The 27,977-nt window shown below is 44.5% G+C and overlaps 1 protein-coding gene across 2 annotated transcripts in view; it reads left to right on the top strand.

The window, feature by feature from the left end:
- Positions 1 to 27,977, top strand: part of GYS2 (glycogen synthase 2) — a 589,778-nt gene that overhangs the window by 382,372 nt on the left and 179,429 nt on the right. For both annotated transcript variants that reach the window (XM_078674071.1, XM_078674070.1), the window contains 2 exons: positions 1,272 to 1,350; positions 20,791 to 20,904. In XM_078674071.1, the coding sequence (XP_078530197.1) occupies positions 1,272 to 1,350; positions 20,791 to 20,904 (193 nt within the window). The remainder of the gene's footprint in view (positions 1 to 1,271; positions 1,351 to 20,790; positions 20,905 to 27,977) is intronic.

Genomic DNA, 27,977 nt, shown 5'->3' with positions numbered 1-27,977 from the left:
TTGAAAGGGAAAGAACGTCAAGATTCTATAAACATTCAAAACATCATGATAGTGAGATGAATGCAACACTAAGATGAAAGCTGGTGCAAAGGAATTTAGTTTTTTTAAAATGTCTGTTGAGAGGACGAGCAGAGTTTTTAAAAGAGGCAGCAAACAGTCCAAATAAAAGAAAGTGTGTATAGGAAACAAAGAGGAGGCAGAGGATAGATTGATGAATATAAAGAATTAGATCGTGGAGCACAGAGTAGCACTAGAGTTACTTTTGTGTGGAAGTTCCAATTCATAGATTTGAAAGAAAGTAGAAAAACGATCCACAGCAAAACAAGAAATAGTATAAGAATTGAGGGGAGAAATATAAATGGACTGAAAGGACCAAGGAGTTACTTTTCATATGATTGTTAGTTTTCAAAGACCTACGCAATGATTATAATACACAGGTATGGTGTAAGAAGAAAATTAATTGAAACTAGATTGTACATAACTTTGGACAGGATACTTAAGTGCAATGCTTTGTGAGCGGGGAAAGTGGAAAAATGTGAAAATATGTTTTCAGTGGTCCTGTCCGTTTTCTATTATCACTGCTCACGGAGAAAAGCAGAAGGAATGAAGAATAGATGATCCTGTGCATGAGAAATCTTCGGAGAATGAGATTTTGAGGGAGGCATGCAGCACTTGATAGAATTACCATGGTCAGTTTGAATGCTAGAGAATTGAGGGGAGGCAGAATTGATACTTCATTCCATCTTAAATCAATTTCTTGGTTATTCCACTGTTCTAATTCTGCTCAGATGGGCCTCCGTGGTTCCATGGAAAATATACCATCATCCAAAACGTGAAAAAAACAAAAGGAAAGCAAGGGGGTTGATTGATTTCAAGTTAGTTCTAAAAAGTGAATTAAACCAGGATAACTACCAAACATAACCGTGGGACACCAATTGCGACATAGGTTCATATATAAACCGTAGGAGAGGAAAACGAGCATTCTCGGGGCCTAACTCACCCGTCTGCCAGTTATCTGCCTTTCCTTACATCAGTAGGCCAGGGATATTTTATACTGTTTTCTGTGGCACTCATGATGCTTAGTGGCTTTTTCACAGCGATGTTCAATTTGTAGAATGGTAAGGGGGTTACAGAGCATCATGAGAACTAGAAGTACTTTATAAAGAGGTTCGGGTAGGAGCATTGTGCAACACGGATCATAGTAAGCATTTTAGCTGTAAGACAGATATAAATGGTGTCAATGGTATTTCATATAATTTCTCTTTCTACAGAGGAGAAATTCCCGAGTGGAACAAGATTCTTGATCGTGATGACTTATCTACCATGAAAAGAGCTATTTTCTCCACCCAGGTAAGTGCGTAACAATAATCTGCTATGAGCTGATTTATCCTAAAACGGATGTTAAGATGAACATTATTAAATGGTCTGCTATTCAGGTTGATCATTTGCCTCATAATCGGGCATGGTGGTGTAATGTAAATAGCACTCTTGCATGTAGATAATCCAGAAGGCAGTAGGTTATGAGAAAGGTTACTAAAACACAGTTACAGTTGTTTCTAAGTAACTGGTAAAGTGGAAAGTACGCCCCTCCAGGACCAGCCTCCATGCTGCTCAAACTACTCTCCCCAACTGACTCTCACTCAACTAGGCACACACCAACATTTCATGATATCATACTCACCCTGGCTGATTAGCAAGGAACAGAGCACTAGAGAAAAATTGATTGTAGCAAGACAAGATACAATACATGGGATGACTTCCTCTACTTGCATTTTTGTATTAGTGTCACTGTCGACATGTTTTGCTTACAGCTATCACTAACACACTTCTCTGTCACTTTATCATACTCTTCAAAGTACCACCTCCCACCAGGCTTTCCTTCTTAACAGGATGGCCAGATAGTTGTTAATTGATAATCTTATAAACAGTGCTCAATCTGTTCTCTGTTTTTAAGTAAAGGGCGTTGGGTCCATGTAAAGTTTCAGGGGACAAAGCCATAGGTGAACTAAACAATATGTGGAGAGAACCCCTTAGACCTTTCTAATCTTCAACACTGCTGTTAATAAACTTCTTATGAGGGTGCTGGGAGAAGGCCCACTAAATTCACAAGCTGACTAGAAATCATTTGCCCAAAGGTGTATGTTACAATTTAACAGGAACAAAAGGGTAATGTAGTTTCTAAACTCCAAAGAAACCAGAACAAGTAAGGATAGTTGTACAATCCAAACAGTGCCAAGATTAATGCCCCTAATACCTTCATATACTATAATTCTTGTGTTTTCACAACATTAATATGCAATCCAAGAGAACGGAAATGTGTTCAAGGATAAGGAAATGAACCAGAAAAGGGTCAAATCCAAATGTCAAAGAACAAACAAAGATTAACTAACTCAGAGCAAGCTCTGTCTTTCATGCATTGAAAGAAGTGCTCCGGGTACCCAAGTCACGGGTGCCCTTACATCAGTATGGTGCAAGCCAATTATATCACATGTTGCAGTGTGATGATTTTTCTTACTATGGTTGCTGAGAAATTGACTTCTTACTCCTGCAGAATCTGCTAAATGCCTGAAAAAGATATAACTAGTAAGTGACCCGTTAATCTACATCTGTCCGGAACAGTAAAGCAGTGAGGAGATCTCACATCAATGAAACACCAAGTCACCTACTTCTGGTTCTAGAACCATTCCACAGGATACAAGGGACACATAAGGAGCACATTGGCAGTTGATCATACAGCCATCAACACTGTATTATTCCCTTGACATGTCTGTAATCCACATTTGCATTGGTGTACCTCTAAACATCTTACCATTGCATAACCATCTTATGCAATGGTTATGCAATGGTATGCATGCATTGCATAACATAGTATCCCACTTAAAGTAGTGCATCCCTCATATAATCATAGTGTTTTAGCAGCCATTGCCCTGCACAACACCCTGGGCATTTCTTTCAGTGCACACCTTTTTGCCCTCCTTTGCAAACAGAGAACGTATTACTCACAGCTTCTTACACTGAGCAGAAAAACTATTGTCCATTACGGAATAGACTTTGAGCCCCTTCTGGACCTTCGTGGTCTTTACTCTGTGAGGGGGTGGAGGAAATTACTCCTGCCACCCTGACGTACAAAAGTCTGACATACTTATAAATGACTGCCCACCCAGGTGTGAGCTATGTACCTTCAGAGGATTTGCAGTCCTCTGAAGAGACTGTAGATTTACAGCATGGCTACCATTTTACAGAAAGCGGAGCTCCAAACCTTTTTGTTTTTCCAAAACAAACTCCCAAAGCCAGAGTTTGTTGAAAAATAAAACACTAATGCTCCTACTCTATGAGTGTTTTCTCCCATGCTTTGGTGGTAATTTTTTTTCTGTTAAAGAACACCAGTTTTTACCTGGCAGATAAAAGAAGAAAGAAATACATCAGACCATCTGCTCTAAATAGGGCGAGTGCTCTGATCTTAATCTGATGGCTACTTCTCTGTCGGTCTGTCGATTTAAACGTTCCAACAGCACAGCTGACAGTGATACAGCCATCAAAAGATGACGGTATGCGTTACTTTAATTGGGATGTGCAGACTGCTGGTTTGTGGAAGAGCATCCTGTCCATCAACCTCAAAATCAAGGCCTTTGTCATCTCCGGTGGAGCACTGCGTTCCTGCTGCCCCCAACGGAATAAATGATCTACAACTTGTATTTCCATTCGTCCAGAATATCACAGTTGACACTATCACTACCACCACTCCTTGACTGTCAACACAATAAACAAATACAACCTTAATATGCAGTTCTACAATACTGGTGACAAGAAAAAACACGGTGACTTCATCTCCTTTAGATTCACATTAGCATCCAATAATAGCCCAGTCACCTTAACAACATCTACTGCTAGACTCACACATTATTTATAGGAAACCCTATAACTATGCAAGCAACAAAAACAGCTTTCTGCACATTAGAGAAACATATCCATATCTAATGAACCCGTGGAAGCTCAATATAAGATAGAGACTTTTCATTATGAAGATATTGTACATAAAAATGTCCTCTATTAACCAGTCCCACCAAAGGCAAACACTACGATTCCAGAAGAAAAACTTAAAAACTTTTGTTTCTTAATCCTCCATTTGTGCACACCCTGCATATGAAAAGAAATGACCAGAGGCAATTTATTCCACAGTACGACAGTTTGTTACTAGCTAATAAAGTTAGCAGTACAAATGCCCTCCTGCAGATCAGAGTTTTCTTGCACTTATCTGTGAGAAACTAAAACCAAAATACAGTCATTCTCACAGCTGTTAGGTACCACATCCTCCTCATTCCTTAAAGGCCACAACAGCCTAATAGTCAGTAATAATAAACAATATATCACTATTCTTCAACCAGCACTTTGACACAATTCTCTGATACAAAATATGCTTTCTCCCCACTGCAATTGAAATGGCAAAAGGGACTTTAACCAGCAAAGGAAAAGGCTGTGAAATTATGATCTTGAAACATAGAGGTTACCTAAATTTGGTCCCCCAGCCACAGACACAGTTGGGTGATAACTCAACCAACATGACACCTAACAATCATTGATAAATGGTATTAAAAGATAATGCCATGTTGTTGTTGATTGCAACTAGGTTATAGGGATAAGGACTATGATGTATCAAATTGTACGTTCTTTGTGTCCTGTGCTTGACACTTATCTGAAAATATCTAGATGTCTTGCGTACTACGAATTAAGGCTCAAGGATAGACTCTGCTTGAATTGATGATTACTTGGTCTAAGGAGGCATAGCCCTGGTAATCTGGAAACAGAATCCACTCCTAAATCAATTCTAGTGAGTGTACTCGACCACCGCCCTTGCTCAAGTAACACCATTATCAAAAATGGGGTTACCCGTAAAGTCAAAAGGACCTGGGTATCGCTCGGTACAGGAAAACAATAGTCCAAGACTATTATTTAGAATTCGCAATACTCTATCATTGACGTTGTATAATTATAAAAGCACAAAAGATCATAGGCATGCTAAGGAAAAGTAGAGAAACCACTTCCAAAGGTGGACTGACATTTTAAGTTTATTCAGTCACACAAACAAATATTTCGTTGATGTAATGTAAAAGCATTGTACATTACATCAACAAAATATTTGTTTGTGTGACTGAATAAACTTAAAATATCAGTCCACCTTTGGAAGTGATTTCTCTACTTTTCCTTTGTATGCCTATGATGTTTTGTGCCTTTATAATTATACAACTTCAATGAGAAAGTATTGTGAATTATAAATAATAGTCTTGGACCCTTGCTCAAGTAACATCAATTTACACATTTACCAACTCATCAGATTTCTACACCTCACCTGCTTTTGTGAAATGTCTCTGCAACTATCCTTGGTCCCCCTCAGTTCAGGGTTAGGATTCAATGGTGCCCTCTCAGACCTGATTGTAATGTTTGGGTTATTGATAACACAAGAATTTCTCATAGTAGTGTAGATCACAAGGAGTTCCATATTGAAAGTCTTCAGCATGGCTCCGCAGACCATTGGCTATTCTCTCAAGAAAAATGACATCCTGTGATCAGGCTTTGAAGACTGCATTTACATGCAAAGCAGATGAGACCTACATCAATGCCACTTCCGAGGGCTTTCAACAATCACATTGCTTAACATAGCACAGGCACAAATTAAACTAATGTAGAAAACTAGAGTACATTTAAATAAATTATTTGACAAAAATTCAATCAGTAGAACCTTTGCTATGACTTACATTTATTTTTTTGCAAAAACTAATGCCTCAACTATTAAAGCGTTAAAGACAGTCATCTAGTCGTGCATGACTGGGTCAAAGTAAAAAAAATCTGGCCAACCACAATGGAGAGCAATTTGGATAGAAGAAGTGGATTGGGCCTCATCTGCGCTTACCTTCAGACTTAAAAAAATTCTGAAAAAATAATCTGAGAAGGTAAAATTCAGTGGTGCGTGGCTGCAGGAGGTGTCCGAGGAGGGAGCATCTTCATTGTGTAGCCTTGGGTCGAAGCCACAGTGAAGATTTCTAGATTCAAACTTCAGCTCTGAAATGGAAGTCAAAAATCTCAGGCAGGACGAGACAGAGTGCTGTAGCCGAAGACAGTTCCACGAGGCTGGATACCCCTTTGGCAAATGACTGGTGTAAAGAATTTGCTGCTGCAGGAAAGAGCTAGCAGGAGAATCCACAAAATCAATCCGAGCTGCGATGCACCTCTGGCGGATAGGCAAGCAAATTTGTCCCGGTCTCCTCCTGGTTCTCTGATACATTTTTAGTTTCCAGGACTGGAGGGGCACCACTTGGAGGGTCAGGACTCACTCAGGCTGGGGCCAGGTGCAGGATCAAGAGAGAGGATGTTTTTTTGTCCCTGTGAGTCTGAACAGGAGGCCAACAAGTTAACCTTGTGAGTAACTCTGAAGGTCCTGGGACAGATGAAGATCCATTGGTTGTGCCCAGGCAGGAAGCAGTAGGGCAACAGGGCGGCATTCTAGCAGGGCTGCAGTCCTTCAGCTCAGCAGTCCTTCTTTCTGGAAAAATATCCAGAGGTCCAGAAGTATAATAATAATAATAATATCCACATTTGTAAAGCGCACAATCACCCGTTAGGGTCTCTAGGCGCTGGGGGCCGTCGGGAAGATTAAGCAAGCTATTGCCCAGAGTCACATGGTGCTGGGCTAATCTGCCGCCGGTGCAGAGGATCGAACCGTGATCCCCAGATTCCGGAGTGAGTCGCCCTGGCCGTGGCGCCACACCTCTTCCTGTATACTGAAGACGTGGTGACTGAGTTCCCCTTTTTATACCCTTGTGCCCTCATTCTAGAAGACAGGAGAGGTTTCTAGACCATGGCTTTGAAGTGTATGGAATTTCCTGACACCTGGCTCCAAGGTTGCTTCAGAGACAATGTGGGGTTGTTTGCCCCTTTCAGTGAAGACAGAGCACAGGCTATTCAGCTTCAGTTGAGGCTGTGTTCAGCTCTGTCCCCATCCCAGATGGCCCATTCAAGCACAGCTAATCCATATAGTGTGTGACTGTCGGAGAAATTCACACAGTCCAACTGTCAGTTACACCAGGTCATGTGACCCTGGCCAGGTTGCAGGCACAAAAGGGCTAAGGGCAGAAGAATGCCAACTTTCTGAAGGTTGCAATTTTGAAATTGTGATCAAAAACTCGATTGTATCATTAAAAAGAGTTTTTCACCACAATTCGAAAAAACCCAGACATGACACAGCTACCTGCTACCAGTTGGAAATTACATCTCCTCAATGATACTCAATGTTAGCCTTTGGGAAGGGTAGGCCCCACAATATTAAACAACGAATCTAGGCGTTTTTCACTACCAGAACATGTAAAACTTAAATGTACATGTTCAGCCTTTTAATTACACAGCACCCTGTCCAATGGATAATTGAGGGCCGACCTCAAGGGTGACATATATATTAAAAGGGGAGTTTAAGGCTTGGCATGGGGGTTTTAATGCCAAGTCGATAAGGCAATTTAAAACTGCATTCAGGGTGCAGTGGCAGGCCTGAGACATGTTTAAGCTGCAACTTAAGTGGGTGGCACAATAAGTGCTGTAGGCCCACTGGCAGCATTTAACTTACAGGCCCTGGGTATATGGTATACCACTCTACAAGGGACTTATAAGTAAATTAAATATGCCAATTGGGTATAAGGCAATTAAACCATGTTTTAGTGGAGTGAGCACAAGCACCTTTGCACTGGCTATTAGTGGTAAAGTTCACAGAGTCCTAAGGCCAACACAAATAAATCCAACAAATTGGAGTAAGAGAGGCAAAAAGTTAGGGGAAATACTTCCCTAAGGCAGACAGGTCTAACATACCCTATCTGTAAAATACATATAAAAGTGGGACCCTGACCACTGCTTGGTTCCAGTTCCAAGTTCTACTTGAGCAAGGAAAGGAACACAGACCACGGCAGCTGTGTTATCGGGGCTGGTGCATGACTTTCAGTCTCCCAGAGATGAGGAGGCATCACTCGAAGTTTGTGCAACTTGCTGAAGATACAGAGGGTTTCATAGTCACTAGAAGCCTGCCACTTTGCTGAGAGAGAGAGAGAATGAGAATGTCTGTTCCTGCAGGATGAGAGACTACCGAGGAGGATAAAACCAGTGTGTTCCTAGCATGCCGACCATCCACAAGAAGCACCTCCCAGAGGAAGCGAGGCTCGTCCTTACCTGAATCATGAGAGGGGCGGGGGTCCCTCCCACACCCAGTGTGAAATTAATAAATAAGCTAGAAATCTGAACAACATTGTTTTATCTGGCACCTCTGCAGTGAACTCTAAGGACTGGTGTTGCTACTATCTTATGAGGTGTATCCTCACAAGGGACTGTCCCCACCCCTAAATGGAAATCCAGCACTGGACCCGGAGGTGGCAGCTGCCAAAGAAGAGAACATGTTTGCACTTGGCTCAAATGCCGGAACTGCTAGAGAGGAACACATGCTACACTGTTCAACCCCAATGGCTGAATTAAGTGTTAGACTATTACCTATGGTTCTTCATCACTGGTTTATACCTTGAAAGAGAAATATCACCGACCCCACCACTCAGTGCCACACGAGTTGCATCTCAATAGAGCAGGTAACATAAGCCTGCATTTCAAAAACTGGACTGTGGTGTCTTAATCGTGCAAAGGTGAATCTCCAGTTAGAAAGCTAACCTTTGGAGGTGCAGACTCTTTTAAAGAACTAATGTACTGATCTACAACCGTTCCAATGAGATAACTGCTAGTGATCTGCACTTGTGCTTGATCAATGCCTATCCCAGCACCTTTGTATAGGTTGCCATAGATGTTGGGGAACTACCTAGAGTGAGGAGAGGGCACAATACCAGGTATAGTGGTTTAGTTGAACCCGTAGGTCAGGTCTCAAACCTGCAATGGTAAACTCATGTTCTTTTTAACAGAAGGAAAAGCACTGGGGTGAATCATATGCAGGACTACTGGAATTATGTGGCAGAGGAGGACCAAATTATGTAGCAGGGTTACCTAAATAATGCAGCAAGAAAAAGAAAAGGATACAGCATACTTATTTTGTTATTCCAACACAAAGTAACAATCCCTGGGAAGAAATATCACCCTATTAACACCAATCTAGCACCCAAATGCCGCAATAAGCAACGGAAAGATGACCAGTGAACCTTTGTCAAGGCCCTACCAGTGCACAAGGACACTTGTCACTATGTTTTTAGTAACTCCTCATTAGTTTGAGCTAGAAACAAATTTTGTTTCATTAACATCTGCAGATTATACTGCAGACACATTATTCAAAAAGCAAAGAATCACATAATCCAGTGGTCCTCATCATCGGTCATTGTGCCTGTTTGTTGACTGCTAAATTCTGAGCTGTTGTCCCCCATACTACCTCCTCAAGAAGCCGTTTACTTCTCATCTTCTCTTCCCTGAAAGTCAAGTGTAAAAGCGGTGTACGTCAGCCTGCTTGCAGAGCCATATGTGTGGGTAAAGTGATCTCCTTAGAGGTAAAAACTAGCATGTATATGTTTGTACTAATCATATCTTATTTTTCCAGTATGTTTAAAATGTACAATTTGTTACTCTGTTTCTTTCTATTAGCTGTGGGGATAGCTATGCCCCCACTGCTTTAAGTAGTCATTTTGCCTCCATTGCTTGACGCATGACCCCGCACCCTTGAAGAATGGGTATAGTTGCTTCCATTTTGACTGGGCTGTCTCTGTACTAGCTACAGCAGATAATCTGTACATACCAGTTTGGTAGAACTGTGGGGATTATGTACAAGAAACTGGCGGAGCTCAGTGTTACACCAAAATTGGTAATTCCGTGCTTCATCAGTTTAAAAATGCAGGGATGCACCATATTTACAAAAATACGGTGCAATCCTTCATTTCCCCTTTCTATACATAAACAATCTTAACAGGCGATTTGCTCCACACATGGCAAAAGCAATATAAGAGGAGAAACAAAACATTTCTGGTCTTATTTTTGGCACTGACCCATACCTTATAAATATGGGGCAATGTCAAAAGGCAATTGGTGTTGCTGCAGAACACCTACTACAACACAAATTGCCTGCCCCTTTCACGCTTAGAGCTTCTTGAATAGGGGCATTATTTACAAGACGGCATTAACTCACTTTAAGTGCCTAAACGCCACCTTGTAAATAAGGTGAAGGACTAAACTCCACCAGAGCGTCGCAAAAAGTATGTTTGTGTAACCTTAATCTCTTGTTTGTACCTAAAATGGAAAGAGCCAAGAGAAGAATAGATGAGGTGTGTCCAAAGTATAGTCAGGAGGACCAGATTGGCAGGATAGTTAAAGACTATGCAAAGGATTTTCCTTTGGATTCATTGTATTTAAATGTACCTTACCTGGAAATCAGGAAAATCGTACACTTGTCCTACTTTTTTCAGCAAGCTGTAGACAATTTGGAGTTAGTCTGCTGTGGTGACATTGTTTCTCAGTTTCAGTTTATAAGACTTTATTTCGATAAAACATATATCTTTAAAAGCATGACAGAATACATCAGTTACAATCCATTGCTCAAACCAACTGATTTTGCACGTCAATTTATATAAAATACAACATAAATAGTATTAAAATTGATTAAAAGAGATGTTTAAGACACTAATTAAAGAATATCGTTAAGCCTTTTGGTTCTGATGGACCAAGCCCATCTTAAAAATTTTGACAAACCACAAACATACATAGGCCGGGTGTCAGACATCAAGATACGCAATGCTACAATGTGACGTCTGGTACCCAGTATTCTGCACACAGGTTTTAACCAACTGTTTCTCGGCATTATGTATGCCGGGCATTCAAATAAGACATGGGCAACCGACTCAACTCTGGTCACACAGGTAGGGCAAAAGGGAGAAGTTTGAAAGGGGACTTTCCAGCGTGCATTCAGTTCTCCTACTGGGAGGGTTCCTACCCTGAATTTAAAATACAGAGCCCGATCACTTGGCTTCAGAATAATATCAAGGTACGATTCCCTAACTGCAACATCCTTTGTTCTGGTAAACTCTGCAGTTAATCTTCCCTGCTTTGTATCAGAACTAATTTTGCTGGATACCCAACTCCAATAAATCTTCTTTAAAACAGCTTTTGGGGGAGCAGATCTGGATAGCCAAAATTCCCCAAGCCCCAACTCTCCCAGCAGGAATTTAACATCATTTAGCCAGCTAATTTTGGACCAGCCAGGCAACGAGAGTATTTCAGACAGCCCTGCCGCATAACTAGCAAGCTCTGGGACCCGCCACAGACGGGCCCATAGTAGTAGCGGGCGTAGTCTGGCCTGGTCCTTAATTGAGCGGCACCCCATATCTAGGAGCAGGGGTAGCGTTGGGGTGCTCTGTGGGAGGGCCATCAGGTTCCTCAAGAATTTATTCTCTGACCTAGAAAGCTGGTCTACATTGCTTGCACCCCACAGTTCTGCCCCATAAAGGGCCACGCTAACTCCTTGCGCCTTGTAGATGTCTATAATAGGCGCAATTGGTTTTATAGACGAGGAGCGCTGTTCCATGAGGAGGGCCCCCACAACCCTTTTATGGCCGAGTAGCAGCTTCTGGCGGTGGGGGTACCACTGCAAAGTGTCCGACAAGCGGATACCAAGGTAATCAAATTCCGCCACCCTTTCCAGGGGCCCACAATACAGGGCTGGCGGACGACCAATTTTTTGGGGTGGATTCAACACCAGATATTTAGTCTTATCAGTATTGATAATAAGCCCTCTACAAGTGCACAAGGACTGAAAACTATACAGAAGCCTCTGTAAGCCTACTGGAGTCTTGGAAATAAGAAGAGTATCATCAGCGAATAGGAGTGTTGGTACTCTCTTACCCGCCAGGTAAGGTGCGTCAGATGGATTTTTCAATAGATGCTCCACCACACCGTTCACATACAATGAGAACAGTGTGGGGGCAAGGACACAACCCTGGCGGACACCCCTATTCACTGTGATTTTTTCAGTCTTCTGTCCTTGCATGCCCCACCTCACCTGTGCAAAGTTTCCGGTATGGAGCTTAATCAATAATGACAAAAGATACACTGGCATCCCCATGTCGGACAAAACCCCCCACAAGCGGTCCCGAGGCACAAGGTCAAAGGCAGTCTTTAAATCGATAAACGCGAGATAAAGACTGCCCTTGCCAATTATGACCACCTTCCAGAATAGGAGCAGCAACCTAAAGGCCTGCTCGATGGACCCTGTGCCGGACCTAAAGCCCGCCTGATAGTCCAAGAGAATCTTGGAATCCTCAAGCCACTGGAGCACTCTTCCCAAAATCACCTTCCCAACAACCTTCTGAGTGGAATCAATTAGGCTTATTGGGGGGTAATTGGCAGGGTCGTCCCGACACCCCTTCTTAAAAATTGGGACGACCTCAGCCCCCTTCCAAGGGTCGGGAATTCCTGCACCAATAGTGATAGCGTTAAGAAGAAATGAGATAAGCCTACCCCATTCTGTACAATTAAGGCGAAGCAGGTCCCCCGGTATCCCATCGGGGCCTGCTGCTTTAAGAGGCACTAAGCTTTTTATCACATTTTCCACTTCCTTGGGTGTAAAGGAATAGGCTTCGCAATCCTCTATAGAGTCCATTAAGGTTGGCAAAGTCAAACTCTGCCAATCTTCTAGGTTGGACGTATAGAGGGATTTAAAATGATCAAACCATGATTGGCCAGCAATATTACAAGTAATAAGATTATTACCCGGCCTGTTCTTGCCCCTCACAAGGTTCCAGAACCCCCATGAGTCCCTCCTCTCACTAGCTACCTTTAAATCATGCCAGAACTGGTCCTCCCAATCTTTCTTAGCTTCGCTGACAGACTGCTTATAAGCTTTCCTAGCCAAACGGATCTGCTCGGGGGATTTGTCCTTAACTGCTTTAATAAGTACAATTTTCATCTGCCGACATTTTTTAGAATACCAACCCGGGTTACCCCTAGGTCTCTGCCACCCCTTCTTGGAAGAATCACTGCCTCGTACTAGGAATAGATTACCCAAATCATCATTGTTTCTTTAAAATAGGTTACTGATGATATAAAGGTATCAGCCCTCCGTATTGACCTTTCAAGCTTCGTCAAAATATTTGTGTCTTAATATCGGCTTGTGCTGACTTGTGACATTGTGACATTGACATCAGGTTTGCAGTGTTCTATTCAAGTTTCTGTAACATAAGTAATACTGATTTACTTTGAGTAACTCCACCCAATCTTCAAATCAGTTGTGTCACACGAGTATTGCTGAAACATGTTGTTTAATGTCAGACAGATCAGTGTCTTAGGTAGTGCTAAGGTTAGAGGAAATACTTTCAGTATCTCCTTCAAGAGGTGCATATAAAGGGTGAAAAGGAAAGAACAGCATCAAACCCTATGCTCACTATAAGGCACTGCTCTGGAGCATTGGGTATATATTCAGCTTGACGTCTCCTTCCCTGCTTTGTAACTGTGAGCCGAAGCAGAGGAGGCAGGCGCTCAAAAGACACTGACATCCGTGGTGATGGGCTGTAACAAGTTGCACTCATTGGCATGAACTGTCATCCCAAATAGTGAAAAGGAATGTCATTGTGCCCTAATTGGGATCTAAGGTGTAAATGTGGTTAGGACCTGGGGCCCATATTTGGACCTTTGCTGAGGCACACCTCTGTGCAGGTCTTAACACTGCCACCGCCTCTTTCCTGCCATATCAAACTGGTTTTATCCTTTACTTACTAGAGCAGCTGATGCGTCCCATGAGTACAAAGCGTGGTGGCAGACACCAGCAAGTGGTTCAGGCTCTGCTATGCTGTTGCTGTGCTCTATCTGGCACCCCTTAGGTGCCAAGATCTTGTGGACACCATTTCAGGGCCCTCTGCACCCACCAACAAACATAACTCCAGAATTCCCAACCACCATTTCACTGCATGCATGTGCAGGTGTTCGACAGTGTAGCCCTGAAGGCAGTCTCTAGAATTTATGAGACTGGTGTGGCGCAGAGCATTTTAGGGGGTGAACTGGGTGGATTTTAGCATGCAAATTTGTACATATAGTAGTTACTGTTAGAGCATAATTGTTAGAAATGGGTGTCTCTAGTTGGCACTGGCTGGCGCCACTGTCCAAATAGGGACCCTTCTTCCTAAGTCAGGTCAAGTGGGTCACCCTCTTTGACAACCCCTACTCAACCCTGTGGTAACGTAGCACGAGCAGTTAGCCTATCTCAGAGGCAGTGTATGAAGCATTTATGGCCTCGTACAACAAGGCAGTAATGACACCACAAAAGGACACAACTCAGGTAGATATAGAAAAACAATATCTTTATCTACCAGTTTAACTCAAAACTCTCAAAGCGTTTTAACAACTACAATTCACGTCAAACCGTAGAGACTCAGAGAGACAACAACGTTGTGGGAAATAAATACAGCACGCAGCCTCTGGAAGAAGCGGAGACTGTGACAGAAGCGCAGTGGCTGCAGCGCGCGGCTGCGGCGGCCCGGACTGGGGTGGCGATGACTCTTGTCGGGTGGCGCCGTGGTGGGCTCACAGCGGCAGAAGCTCTCTCTTAGCTGCGGCAGCCCACCAGACAAATCCCAAGGATGCAAAGTTGTCAGTGGTGTGGACTTTCAGGAGCTGCAGCTCCCTCTTAGCTGCTGTGGCCCGCAGCGCAAATTACGAGGATGCAAAGTTGTCAATGGTGCAGGCACTCAGTGGCCACAGCTCTCTCTCAGCTGTGGCGGCGCGTGGGGCAAAGTACGAGGATGCAAAAATAGCACAGGGTATGGCACTCAGCGGCTACAGCTCTCTCTCGACTACAGCGGCCCATGGGACAAATCACAATGGTGCATAGTAGCAAAGGGTGTAGGCACTCAGTGGCTACAGCTCTACCTTGACTGTGGCGGCCCATGGGACAACTCACAGTGATGCACAGTAGCAGAGGGGTGTGATCACTCAGCGGCAACAGCTCTCCCTTGGCTGCGGAGGCCCACGGGACAACTCACGATGAGGCAAAGTAGCAAAGGGTGTGGGCACTCAGTGGCTACAGCTTTTCCTTGGCTGCGGCAGCCCACAGGACAACGCACAGTGATGCACAGTTGCTAAGGGTGCACTCAGTGGCTTCAGCTCTCCCTTGGCTGCGGCAGACCACAGGACAACTCACGGTGATGCACAGTAGCAGAGGGGTGTGATCACTCAGCGGCTACAGCTCTCCCTTGGCTGCGGCGGCCCACGGGACAAATCATCATGAGGCAAAGTAGCAAAGGGTGTGGGCACTCAGCAGCTATAGCTTTCCCTTGGCTGCGGCAGCCCACGGGACAAATCACGATGAGGAAAAGTGGTAAAGGGTGTGGGCCCTCAGCGGCAGCAGCCCTCTCAGCTGTGGCGGTCAGCACGACAAAGGATGGTCTCGATCAGGCGGGCACCACGGTGGACGTTCAGCTGCCACAGCTCTCTCTCAGCTGCAGCAGTCCCCACAGATTCAGCAGAAGGTCTGAGGGTGCAGATTCCAGTGGGCTCTCAGTGGCAGCAGCTCTCTGCTTAGCTGCAGCGGCCACACAGGTTTAGCACAAAGGTTCAAAGGTTCAGAGTCAGGCTGGTGCTCAGCGGCGGCAGCTTTCTCATAGCTGCAGCGGCCCACACAGGTTCAGCAAAAGTTTAGGAAGTCTCAGTTCTGATTCAGGCGGGCTCTCAGCGGCGGCAGCTCTCTCTTAGCTGCAGCGGCCCGCACAGGTTTAACAACAGTTCAGAAGTGCCCTGTCGGCTGTCCTCACAGTAGAACTAAAGGCTCCGGATTACTTGACGCAGGCCTCACATGCAAGCAGAAATCATCGCACAGGAATTCCGATGGCTTACGGGGTGAAGTCTAATGTCCCTGAGACTTCTGCAGGAGGCGCTCTCGATTTAGGCCCTCGGTTAGCTCTTTCGGAAAGCTTGATGAAAGTTGCAAAGTCCTTTACTCTCTTCACTCAGACAGAGCTTCATCTTGACATCCAGAAGGAAAACACTTGGACAAAGTTCCAGCGCTGCGTTTTATACCTAAAAAGCCTTTGTTCTCTAAAGTTACAAATCACTAGATACAGTCAGAATCAGTTCAGTGGGGTCGCGGAGCAGTTGGTGTACGAGGCGACATCCTGCCCTTTCAGAATGAGGGAGTCTGCTATCAGTCACCCAGTGGGAGGTGGAGCCATCATTCACCTTTCCAGGCACGGCACGGCGTGGATCAAAGAGTCACCCCTCCCCATGCTCTGAATACCGATCTCAATCTCTCTCCAACCAGGTCTGACCCAGCTGGCCCGGCTGCTCCAAAACCAAACGGCCAATACACATACACACCTACAGTAAGGCTTAGGCTAGAAACTACCACATTTTCAGGAAAGCTATTTCAACGCATGTAATATATAAACTGTCCTTACGAGAAAGTTCCCCTCAATGTCCTGAGCATATACATATCAAACTCGAGGTTCCAATCAGGTTCCGAGGGCCCAATAGGATTTTAGAAAGCAATCTTTAACCGGCCCATCCTAGCCTATGAGAATGGATCGTTTCACAGAAGCGACAGTGAAATGGAGGGTAACTCACTATTGAAGCAAGCTACACCGATGTAGGTATTATAGTTATCCTTATTCATACAGTCATTTATATACAGGGAGCACTCGCGCTGTGCCACTGACTAGCAGTGACACGGCGCCCAGAACATCTAAATCCAATCAATATAAAAGACCGGGAGAGTAGAGAGGAAGGGAGACCCATGCCAATGATGCCAGGTCTAACAATAATGCTATGTGTTCATCTCCTAGGTCTAGTTGGTCACTTTATAGTTGTGAAGGTCAATTATTATCAGGTACATTCATTTTTCAAGTGAGGAGGCAACAGACAAACACGTCCGGGTTGTACTGGTCAGTGGGTAGATTCAGTGATTGAATTGTAGAAAAATAAGTGCCAGGGTGTTAGAAATGAGATTTCTGGTTGGCTAGGGCATGCACCTAAGCCAGACAGGAACCACCACTCTAGTCAGGGCAAGGGAGTTACACATCAAAGATAACCCCTGCTCACCCCTTGGTAGCTTGGCAGAGCAGTCAGGCTTATCCCAAAGGCAATGTGTAAAGCATTCGCGCAACACACACAGCAGCGAGAAACTAGTCACACCACAGAAGAAACTCCACACAAGGTTATATCAAAAATAACCTTTGTTTTACTCATAAAACACATTTGAATGTAATCAATTATATACACTGTGCCACATGGCATTTGGTAGGACTTTGACAGGGATTATCTACACTTGGCCACTGTCAGAACATCACAATTCACAGGTAGTGAAAACAACTTGTAACTACTGGTAAAGGTGCTCTTAGCACCACACATTAGGCATAAACATCTTAGGTATACATCCTAAATTAGCACTAGGGCACCACAGTAGCACCTGCCACAGTGCACATCTCATTAGCCCCTCTCTGATGTAAATACAATTGCCCACAGGCAACAATATGCCACCATGTCCCCGAGAGGCCACTATTCCCCAAATGGCAGTCCCAGCGCTTACTACCTGGACTGCATGGTAGTTCGGTGAAGACTCCTTGCTCCACCCAGGCTCGGGGGGCCTCCGTTGAGGTCCCACCCCGCTGTCAAGATTCCAAGCACAAGGATGCTCCCGGAGGTGGAGAGACCTCACTTAGTCTCCTTTCCACCAGAGAGATTGCTCCCACACTTCGGAAATGCGGGACTCGCTTCGGTGCTACTCAGGCACTCAAGTGAATTCTGCCCACAGCCCCTCGGGCCGGAGAACAACAGGCGGTCCACTCCGATTTCTTTTCACCTCATACCCTGCCCACGACCAGGCTACTGCTGCCTGACTTCATTGCTGTGGCCAGACCGCCTTCCTCTTGGCAGCAGCCGCCAGCTTCCTGTTACTCACGGGGAGCCCTGCCCATAGCCTGGCTTAGCCTTTACCTGGCTTCCGGTTGCTGCGTGTTCTGGCTGAAAACCCCGGAGCGATGTCTCTGGCGGTTTGGCAATCCTTGGTCTGATCCCAGCAATGCAGGGCCACCACAGCAGGGCCGCTTCGCTGATCTTTAGCAGGTGCACGCATCACGGTGCTGAACAAGCAACCAGCACCGCAACTGAAGATCACAGAGCTCTTGCAGCAGCGCAATTGCTCTCTCTGCACCTGTTACTGCAGTATCACCACAGGGGCCCACGTTAGGGGCTCAAACTCACAGTTTAGAGGACTTTAAAAGCGTTCCTTAGTCTTTCTCCCCGTGCTGCTCCGGGCACAACGCCCCTCCCAGGCACCAGTAGTAGAGCGCTTACCACGTGCTACAAATAAAGCGCTCAGCCTTTCTCCCTCCTGAAGACACAAACAGGGAGCAGGCAACAGTCTTCTCCAGAAATCCTCAAGGGCAGAGCTGGGCACAGGTAGGCCAGCAAGTAGGTACCCCCAGGAGACAGCAGCTGGGTCCCACGGCGGTTCCTCCTCAAACCCAGCATTACTTCAGCTCCAAGCAGGTAACTAAAAAACATGGGGTCACAGCCCCAATATATATACTGCCAATGTTTTTTTTCTCCCCCTGGCACAGGATTTTGTGGCCGGTCTAAATCAGTTCTGAGGGGCACTTGAAAACATATTTACAGTGCACAACAACTTCCTTTGTTAGTGTAGGCTCTGGCCCCAGACACTCTACAGGGGGGTGGAGCCAGCATTGTGTAAGGCAGACACAGTCCTATTCAGGCTAAGGTGCTACTCCTCCCACTACTCCAAATGTAGATCGGCCTATTCACCCTAGCGCTGACTAACCCAGCCCCTCTGGAGCTACTGCACCTCCCCAGCCCCTGTCATTCAGAGTCAGACATGCAATACACAACAAGCAGGCACAGAGACACATAGCACACAGAAATGCCCACTTCTAAAAGTGGCATTTCTAAAATGGTGATAATAAATCTGCAAACACCATTACACTGCATTTATTACCGCTATTCCAAACATACCACATTTGATCACGCTAATCCTTTCATATCAGGAATTACCACGGAAACACATATCAGGGAATCCCCAATGCATTCCTATGATAGGGCAGCCTCTCAGTAGTGAGAAACCAAAATGGCTGTTTGTCACTACCAGGACATACCACACAGTTAAGGCACATGTCCTACCTTTTACCTACAGCACACCCTGCCCATAGGGCTAGCTAGGGCCTACCTTAAGGGTGACTGATATGTAGTAAAAGGGGAGTCACAGACGTGGCAACCACTTTATGTGCTACTTTGGGGGGTGGCGCAAGCAGCGCTGCAAGCCCACCAGTAGCATTTAATTTACTGGCTCGGGTATATGAGATACCACTTTACAAGGGACTGATAGGTACATTAAATGCACCAAACAGGTGTAGACCAATCTTACCACATTTACCATGCATAGCACATGCTCTTGAACTCTGGGCAGCAGTGATAAAGTGTCCAGAGTCCTAAAACCACCAACACCAGATCAGAAAATTTACCAGGAGGAAGACAAAAAGTTCAGGGATGACCCTGCAAAAAGGGCCAAGTCTAACACAGGGCTCTAGTCAAGAACCCACTGCAGCTTGCACTACACATTGCTCCTGCCAGCTATGTCAATGACAGTACCTACACAACTACTACTCATCACAGTCCTACAATTGCGACAATTCAGATTATTCCAGGCCCCAAAGCTGTAAGAATGGCTTGGGAGGCAGGTATCAATCATTGTTAATTTGTATTGAATTAATAAATAAGCCTTTGTTGTGCTCTTCTTTAAATTAAGCGAACAGTGCCACCACGTGGTAGACTGTCATAAGTGCTGGTGCTGACAATGAGGTGTGTGTACCGAGCACCAGAAACCACCAGCTCAAATTAAGCCTTGGATTCCTTCTGCGCCACACGATACACATTGTCCTTAAGGTAATTATTTTGATTGTAGATTACACTGATTAACTTAGAAGGTGTGCTACATACAAAGCTATCTCATCTGAAACTCTTCTCTTCCATGAGTATAAAGCAAGATATAAACAGTCCAAATGTGTAGACCACTCATCAGGTGTACATTTCATCACAGCAGAAGGACAGGCACATATCTTCTGACAGCTGAGAGGAAACATAAGACTGTCTGTTCAGTCTGTATTCTTGTTTGTTGCAACAATAAGGACTAAACACCCTTCAGTTCTGTCTTTTCTCATACTCTACATTTACTTTAAGTACTCTCCATGGCAGCTTTGCCTTCTGTGGATGTAAACCCTCTCACTCCGTATTGAATCATGCTCAGTGCTGATTATTGTCGAAGAATGATGGCAGACGTGTGGTGTTCTGCACTTTGTATTTCTGTGGTCTCTTCTGCTGTATATTGTATGGTATAGAATGTTAGCATTCTCTGGGTGCTTCAACCATGTGTAATGTTGTATTTGGAAAGTGGTGGAGCAGTGGATTGAAGACCTTCGTCAGTTGGTGCTGATCCTCTGGGCCTGTTAGACCTATACTCCTGTATTCGATAAACTACAAGGAAAACTACACTTGCCGCAGACATCGTCTTTTCAAGACGTTCCCTTGCTCCTGAGTACGAATTCCCTCGTACCCAAACCACAAAGCTAAAGCTTCACTCTTTACCCACTTCTTGTACAACTTCACACTTGAAATGCCTTTCCTACATTTGTCTGGCCATTCCCAGCAGAGATCTGTAAATCACAAACAAAATATTTTGAAATGTCAGATGACTCGTATGTTTTAATATTGCCTTGCTGTTTAATGATGTAAGTCACATAAAGAGTTCCTTTCTCTGACTTTGATTAATCTTGCTTTAATCCTTTGCAGCGACAATCTTTACCACCTGTGACAACACACAACATGATCGATGATTCCACCGACCCAATCCTCAATACAATCCGGCGCATCGGACTCTTCAATAACCGAACCGACAGAGTCAAGGTAGAATCTCTCATGTGGATTGTCTTCAATCCATCAAGATGTTCTCACAGCGCTTTCTGCAGGAATGTTATTTCTAGGTACTGAATAATTGCTTAGGAGGCAACAAGATAGAGGTAACATTGCATGCCCAGAGGCAGAGAGACAGACAGACACACACGCACACAGACACACACACACATGTTCAATTGAGAACTTACATTTTACCACAGAATGTACAGGTCATGCTTAAATGGCAAGGCCACACACCGCTTTGTAGGTTTCGCCTTGACAGAGCAGACGCTGCCTCTGCAAAACGTTTGATTACAAATAGCAGACATACAGGCCGGCCATAGCTTACCATTTGTTAGGTTCAGTGACTCGCTCATGTGCTTCACTGCCGTTTGTCATGGCATGCAGGCATCATGTCCTCTTTTTGTGTTTGGCCCTCCCCTGGTGCATGGAGTAAGCACTTGTGTCCAGCCACTGTTCCTGTTTTTGGAGCTACTTTTTTCTCTGTTTTCAAGCACATTTTTCAATGTGCAAACCTTATTTTACGAGTCTGTAACATATTACCAACTTGCAAAATAGGGTTTGCGAGTCACTATTAGGAAGGGGCGTGCCAAGGGCATCCCTTCCTAATAGCGAGTCGCTAGAGGATGTACAATTGTTTTGCAACCAGAATGCAGTCACAAAAGAATCGCAGTTTGCCACCTATTTCAAGTAGGCGGTAAGCCAGTCGCACACTAGAGGGGTTGCTCTGGGGACAATTCACTTTTGCGAATGGTAGCAAGAACGTTTTTTTAAGAGCAGGAAATGGTCCCGCCGATCACTGCCTACCCTCAAAAAAATTAAACAAAAATATATATTTTTTAAAATGCATCCTTTTTTCATTTAAGGATACGGGCTGCATTTCAAAAACAAAAAGTTGCATTATTTAAAAGCAAACACAGACATTGTGGTCTGCTCTCCCCAGCAGGCCACCATCCCTGTGTAATTGACCATTCCCAATGGGTCGCAAATTGCAACCTGCTGCATGAATATTGATGAGGCAGGTCAATTGCGACCCCATTGGGAACTCGTATCTCATTTTGCGAGTCTCTAATTGTGAGTCGCAAATAGAGACCCGCAAAATGAAATGGTCGTACATCTGGCCCATTGTATTTTATAATCACAGATGCACCTAACACCTACTAATGTGACATATTTGGTATATGACTTAACGGATGATACAGTGTGATCCTTTACTTCAGGAGATGTTTTACTGTTTATCCTTTAAAGACTTTTTTATTCAGATCCGAACAAAAAGTCTTTAAAGCACAAAGAGCAAAACTACATCTTGCTGTGCAAGCCAGTGTTTCAGTCCTGGGAACAGGCTCTGTAAAGTTTGCATCCGTGCAAGAAAATTTAGCAGGTATTTTTTTACAATTCTTTTGTGTGTGCTAGTTAATGCAATCCATAGTGCTTAACCATTTTTGCACTGTGGCAAAAATTGGAGAAAATTATTATTTTTTTCTTCTGTTTTTGACTTTGTTACACTTTTGTTATTTTTATATGCTAGTTAATAGAGCACATACATCTCACATATAAAATATGAAAGATAAGCCTAAGTTTGAGGCAAAAATGAATGTTACATTTGGATAAACCAAAGAAAAGCAGTTTATTAAAAGTTTTGTTAAAAATTTTATTTGAGCATAGAAAAAACGACATTACACAATAGAAATGGCTTAGCAGAAGTTGTTACGTTTTTCAAGTGATTTCATGGTTCTTTTCTTCTATTTTGGACCGATTATTTTGACAGTACAACCCTTTCTTTTCAAGACAGAAACAAAAAATCTGTATATGAGCATTTGTTTTGTTAATCGGCTATTTTCATGAGTGTATGACGCCTGTATTCATTTTGAAATGAAATGAAATGAAAAGTGAGTCTTGTATAGCGCGACTGTCACTCCTAATGGAGTATCCTGGCACTGAAAATGACAAAGATCAGTTACATGGAATGGGACCTAAATTAGGTCTAAACAGCAGGCATCAGATATCCCAAAGATGCAGGTCTTTAATGCCTTTCTGAACTGCCCCTCCCGTTCGATTACTCTAAGTTCCTTTGGCATGCAGTTTCAGGCCTTTGCTCCCAGTACAGTGGCTGATTTCCCACCTCTAGTTACTAATTTGAAGCCCGGCACTTTGAGCAAGCTTGCAGCTCTATATCTTAGTGTTCTTGCTGTAATATACGGCTTAAATCGTGCTGAAAGATATATTGGGCCCACATGACGATGTGCTCTAAAAGTCGTCAGTAGTAGTGTGTACAAGATTCTTTTATGAACTGGAAGCCAGTGAAGGGTCTTCAAGGCGGCCGACGCCCTGCGCGGAAGCCCTAGGACCAGTCTGGCTGCAACGTGCTGGACTACCTGTAGTCTCCACAGGATAGTTTTATTAATTCCTATGAGGAGGTTATTGCAGTTGTCCAATTGCGATAGTATGAGAGCCACTGCCACTGTTTTCTTGGCAGCTAACAGGATTAGGTTGAAGAACTTTCTTAAAGTTTTTATAAGCCCAAAGCAGGTCCCAGTTGTCTTCAGGATGTGGGGCTTAAACGAAAGGGAAGAATCAAACCAAACACCCAGATTTTTTGCTACCTCCACCGTCAATGGGGGGGGGGGCTGTAGTGTCGCGTCTGGCTACCAGTCATTTGGTTGAAAACAATTATTTTTACCGATAGGTATGATCTCAGTTTTATCGGTGTTACAGCAAAGATGATTATCTTTCATCTACTTTATAACTGCTGCAAAACATTTAAAGTTTTCTTCAGCATCTGTAGAATTCTTATCCAGGGACAGGATTAACTGAGTGTCATCTGCGTATGACATGGTTTTGATCCCATAGGTCGAAATCAACGAGATAAGAGGGGCCATATATATATTGAACAAGAGTGGACTGAGTGAAGCCCCCTGTGGCACACCTGTGGACACGGTCCGTGCAGGTGAAAGAAAAGATCCCAGCGAGATCACCTGCTTCCTATCTGACAGGAAAGATGTCATCCATGCCAGTGCAGAATCAGATACGCCACAAGATCTCAGTCCGGCTAACAAGATGTTATGTGAAATGGAATCAAAAGCGGCAGACAAATCCAAAAGGATCAGGACTGCCTTCTTGCCGTTATACGTTATAAATTTAATGGTGTCTGATATCTCAAGTAACGCAGTCTTAGTTGAATGTTTTCGTCAAAAACCGAATGGACGGAAATGGAAAATCTGTGTTGACTCTGAATAGCTAGAGAGTTCTCTATATACTATTCTATCTGTGATCTTGCCTAAGAGTAGTAACAAAGATATAGGCCTGTAATTGGAGAGATTACAAGAATCGAAGTTAGGTTTTTTCTTCAAAGGCTTCACTATGGCAAATTTCCATTCCTCCTGTACAATACCGGTGGAGAGTGATGAGTTCACAATATTATTGATCACTGGATTTACAATATCGATGATATGATGTAATAGAACCGGGGGACAAGCGTCCAACGGGGAGCCCGATTTGCATGCCAGTATCACCTCCTTGGTCTGGGAGAGCGTGGCCGTTTGAAAGGCATAAGGGCCAGACCTGTCATCTCTAATATCTGACATCTGACCCTCAATGAGCACTGAGGAATTATAAGTCTCGAAGTTCTTTTGAATAGCCTTGATCTTGTCTTCGAAGTGTGTCGCAATTTCATTACATAACTTCTGAGAAGGGAGGATTTCCACAGGTAGACCTTTGGGATCAGTGAAAGATTTTACGATTGTGAAAATTTCTTTTTGATTATGCTGTGCTAGGGTTATTTTATTATAAAAATATTCTTTTTATGCTGATTTAATAGCTAAATGATATTGTTTCCTAAAAGTTTTAAAAATCTGTTGCTTGAGAACATCATATCCTTTTCTTCATCTGCGTTACAGCTGTTTAGACTGCAGATAAAGTACTCCAGTTCTTTTGAGAGCCAAGGGTCATTATGAATTTTTCTTTTACTCTGTCTGGCCATGTGCTCCGTCGGGGCTAATTCTTCGCCTATAGACAAGATCCAACTATGAAACCAGCGAGAATCCTCTCCGGGTTCTCCCGTGAGTGTTGGGACCTTGTCTTGGGCACTTATGGGCAAAGAGGGGTTTGTGGCTAAACAATGCCATTGCCTCCTTGGGGCCCCTACATCAATCATCCTCACTATACTGTCATTGTTAGGGATTAGGAAAGCTAACGGAATAAAACAATGCTCGGACCAGACCTGCGGAATTGGATTGCCTGTCTGGAGTGAACTAAAGTTGATGCAAACCGCATCCAAGGTGTGTCCTGCTCTGTGTGTTGGTCCCTGGATCATTTGTTTCATGCCCAGCAAATTGACCGTTTCCAAGAAAAATGTCACCCCTGGACTATCATTGCATTCCAGGTGCAAATTAACATCGCCCAACAGCGTAAAGTTTGAATATCTGAGCATGGCTTCACTGAGAGCATCTCCCAGCGAGTCCAGGAATGCCTTACTATTGCCTGGGGGCGATATAGCAAAGCCACAGAAAAGGAGAAGGAGTTATTAATAGCACAGCAGAAACCCATGTGTTCTGCTGCTTTAATCCCTGGTAAAGTGAAGACTTTCCATTGTAAAGTGTCTCTGTGTAAAATGGCTACTCCTCCCCCCTACCGTCCTCTCTATTTTTTCTGCAGATTGTAAATTTTGGTGGCAACGCCACCGCAATGTCTGGGTTAGAGTCTTCGTTTAGCCAGGATTCCGTCACACATAGGAAATCTAGATCATTGTCCATTGACCTTTTCTCGCTCCCAAAAATCCTGTGGCGGAAAGCCGGGTGCGGGCGAGCTTGTGCAACCCATGCTGACTACTAGCTGGTTTTAATCTTTTAATCATTTTTTGTTTCGCATTTTGTTTCTGTTGTTTTAACTTGTGTCGTACTCTTCTGCTCTATCTCTGTTGCCTGAGGCGGAAAGCCGGGTGACCCTTAGGTTCTTACCTGCTATCATTACTGCAATTTCCATACTTACTCCTCTACCTTTTGACTAGCGCGCCGCTCCTACCGTCCCTCACCCATTCAGCCGACTTGGAGCTGAAGGGTACTCTGGGACTAGTAGGCAGTTAACTTCCTCAGTGGCCATCTTGGGGGGAGGCAGGCTCGCTGGTCGGTGGACTAGTGTTGCTGCCTCTTGCAGGCGACGCTATAAATCTAGATGCCCTTTGCTCTGCGCAGCAGATGCGAGCAGCGGACGCGCCTCCTACGTGCCGAAGGAGCGTCTAAGGAAAGCCCGTCTGCGCCCGTCAGCGTCCCGGAGGCGGTCGGGTGCGGGCGGGAAGAGGATTGGGGCTACTTATCCAGGGGTGGGAAGAGGATTGGGGCTACTTATCCAGGGGCGGGAAGAGGATTGGTCCTACTTATCCAGGGGCAGGATGTTGATATAAACGTCTGCAGAGCTCTTCGCACTTAGGGGTAATGCCATCAACTGTTGCACTGTATTTCCCAGTAGACCTCGAGGCAACAGGCGCTGCCCTGGTTGTGGATGGTTACCAGGTAACGGCTCTATATCCATCCCAGAGAACATGCCTATCTACTTCACTTGCCTACTTCTCAACACTAGGTCTCTTAGCAAGCATGCACTAGATCTATTTAATTTACTTTCCGAGATTAAACCCACCTGTCTCTTTCTTACTGAGACATGGTTGGGAGATTGTTCAGACCCTGATATTGCCACTGCACTTCCTTCCAACTACGTCATCTGTAGGAAGGATAGGGCCAACGGCAGGGGTGGTGGAGTTGCAATGGTGGTGGACAACCGGTTCGCCTGCTCAATCAATCCTACGGATGACATTCAGGGGGCAGAGGTATTGGGATTTTCTCTGTCGCTTTCACCTTATCAATCCTGTACTGGGCTTTTGGTCTACAGGCCCCCTGGGCCGATGGGCTCTTTCCATGAGGAGCTCCAGTCCGTTATCTCACCTTTGTGTTTGAGATCCAAACATTGCCTGCTTCTGGGCGATTTTAATATTCACATGGACTTGAGGGATGCGGTTGATAATATTAAGATCATGGATACAACCATCCCTCTGGGGCTTACCCCCTACCTATCTACCCCTACTCACAGTAAAGGCCACATTTTAGATCAAGTCTTTTCTACTATCCCTATTGACGCAACTATTCCAGTACCTGTCCTGTGGTTGGATCATTATCTGGTGAACTTTCAGATTACCCGACTGGACAGAATATCTCCGAGTACCAATGGCTGCCAATCTCTTGCTTCCCGTGCCTTCCATCGCGTTTCATCCGATATGCTGGCGCAGGCCTTGTTATCGTATCCTTGCCAGCTATCGGGTGATCTCGAGGCCGATTTGGAACCCTTGCAATCATGGTTAGCACAGCGCTTGGATGAATTAGCTCCCCCCCTTGGCTGCCCGTAAAAATTTCTCGCGGGCTTCTGCCCCTTGGTTTACACCTGCACTGACCGAGAGTCGACGGCAATGTAAGATTGCGTAGGGACCTTTGCGTCGGCACTACGATCCTCTGTTTAAAGAGGCTTATAGGGGCTCCATTAAGAGGTATCATAGTGACATCACCTTGGAGAAAAAATCCTATTTTGCGAGGAGAATTGATGCAGCCACCAATACGAGCAAAGAAATCTTTTTAATAGTAAAGGAATTTACCTCACCTTCCTCCAGTACATCCAAACTTGTCCATTCTGAATGATGGGTCTCTCAATTGCTGATTTCTTTGCCAGCAAAATTAAAAATATCCAGGCATCCTTTTCACCTCCCGGTGATGTTGTAGTTTCCGGTCTCACTTCCCTCTCACCCTCTTCGGCTGCCGAAGGTCCTGTTCTGTCAAGTTTTCCCTCCCTTTCCCATACGGCTTCGCTGGACCTTCTTATTAAGTTGAAGTCAGGCTCCCCTTTGGATCCCTGCCCAGCCAAATTTCTCACCAAAACAGCGCACTTGATCAATCCCTTAATCAACCCAGTGCTAAATCGTTCTTTCAGCACGGGAGTGGTCCCACAGGTATGGAAGCAGGCCCTTATTCTCCCTCTGTTGAAAAAACCTAACCTTGATCCTACGACTTACGCCAACTATAAACCTA

Source organism: Lissotriton helveticus, chromosome 1_1 (assembly GCF_964261635.1).
Source record: "Lissotriton helveticus chromosome 1_1, aLisHel1.1, whole genome shotgun sequence".
NCBI classification, from domain to species: domain Eukaryota; kingdom Metazoa; phylum Chordata; class Amphibia; order Caudata; family Salamandridae; genus Lissotriton; species Lissotriton helveticus.
This window is presented reverse-complemented; position numbering and strand designations above follow the sequence as displayed.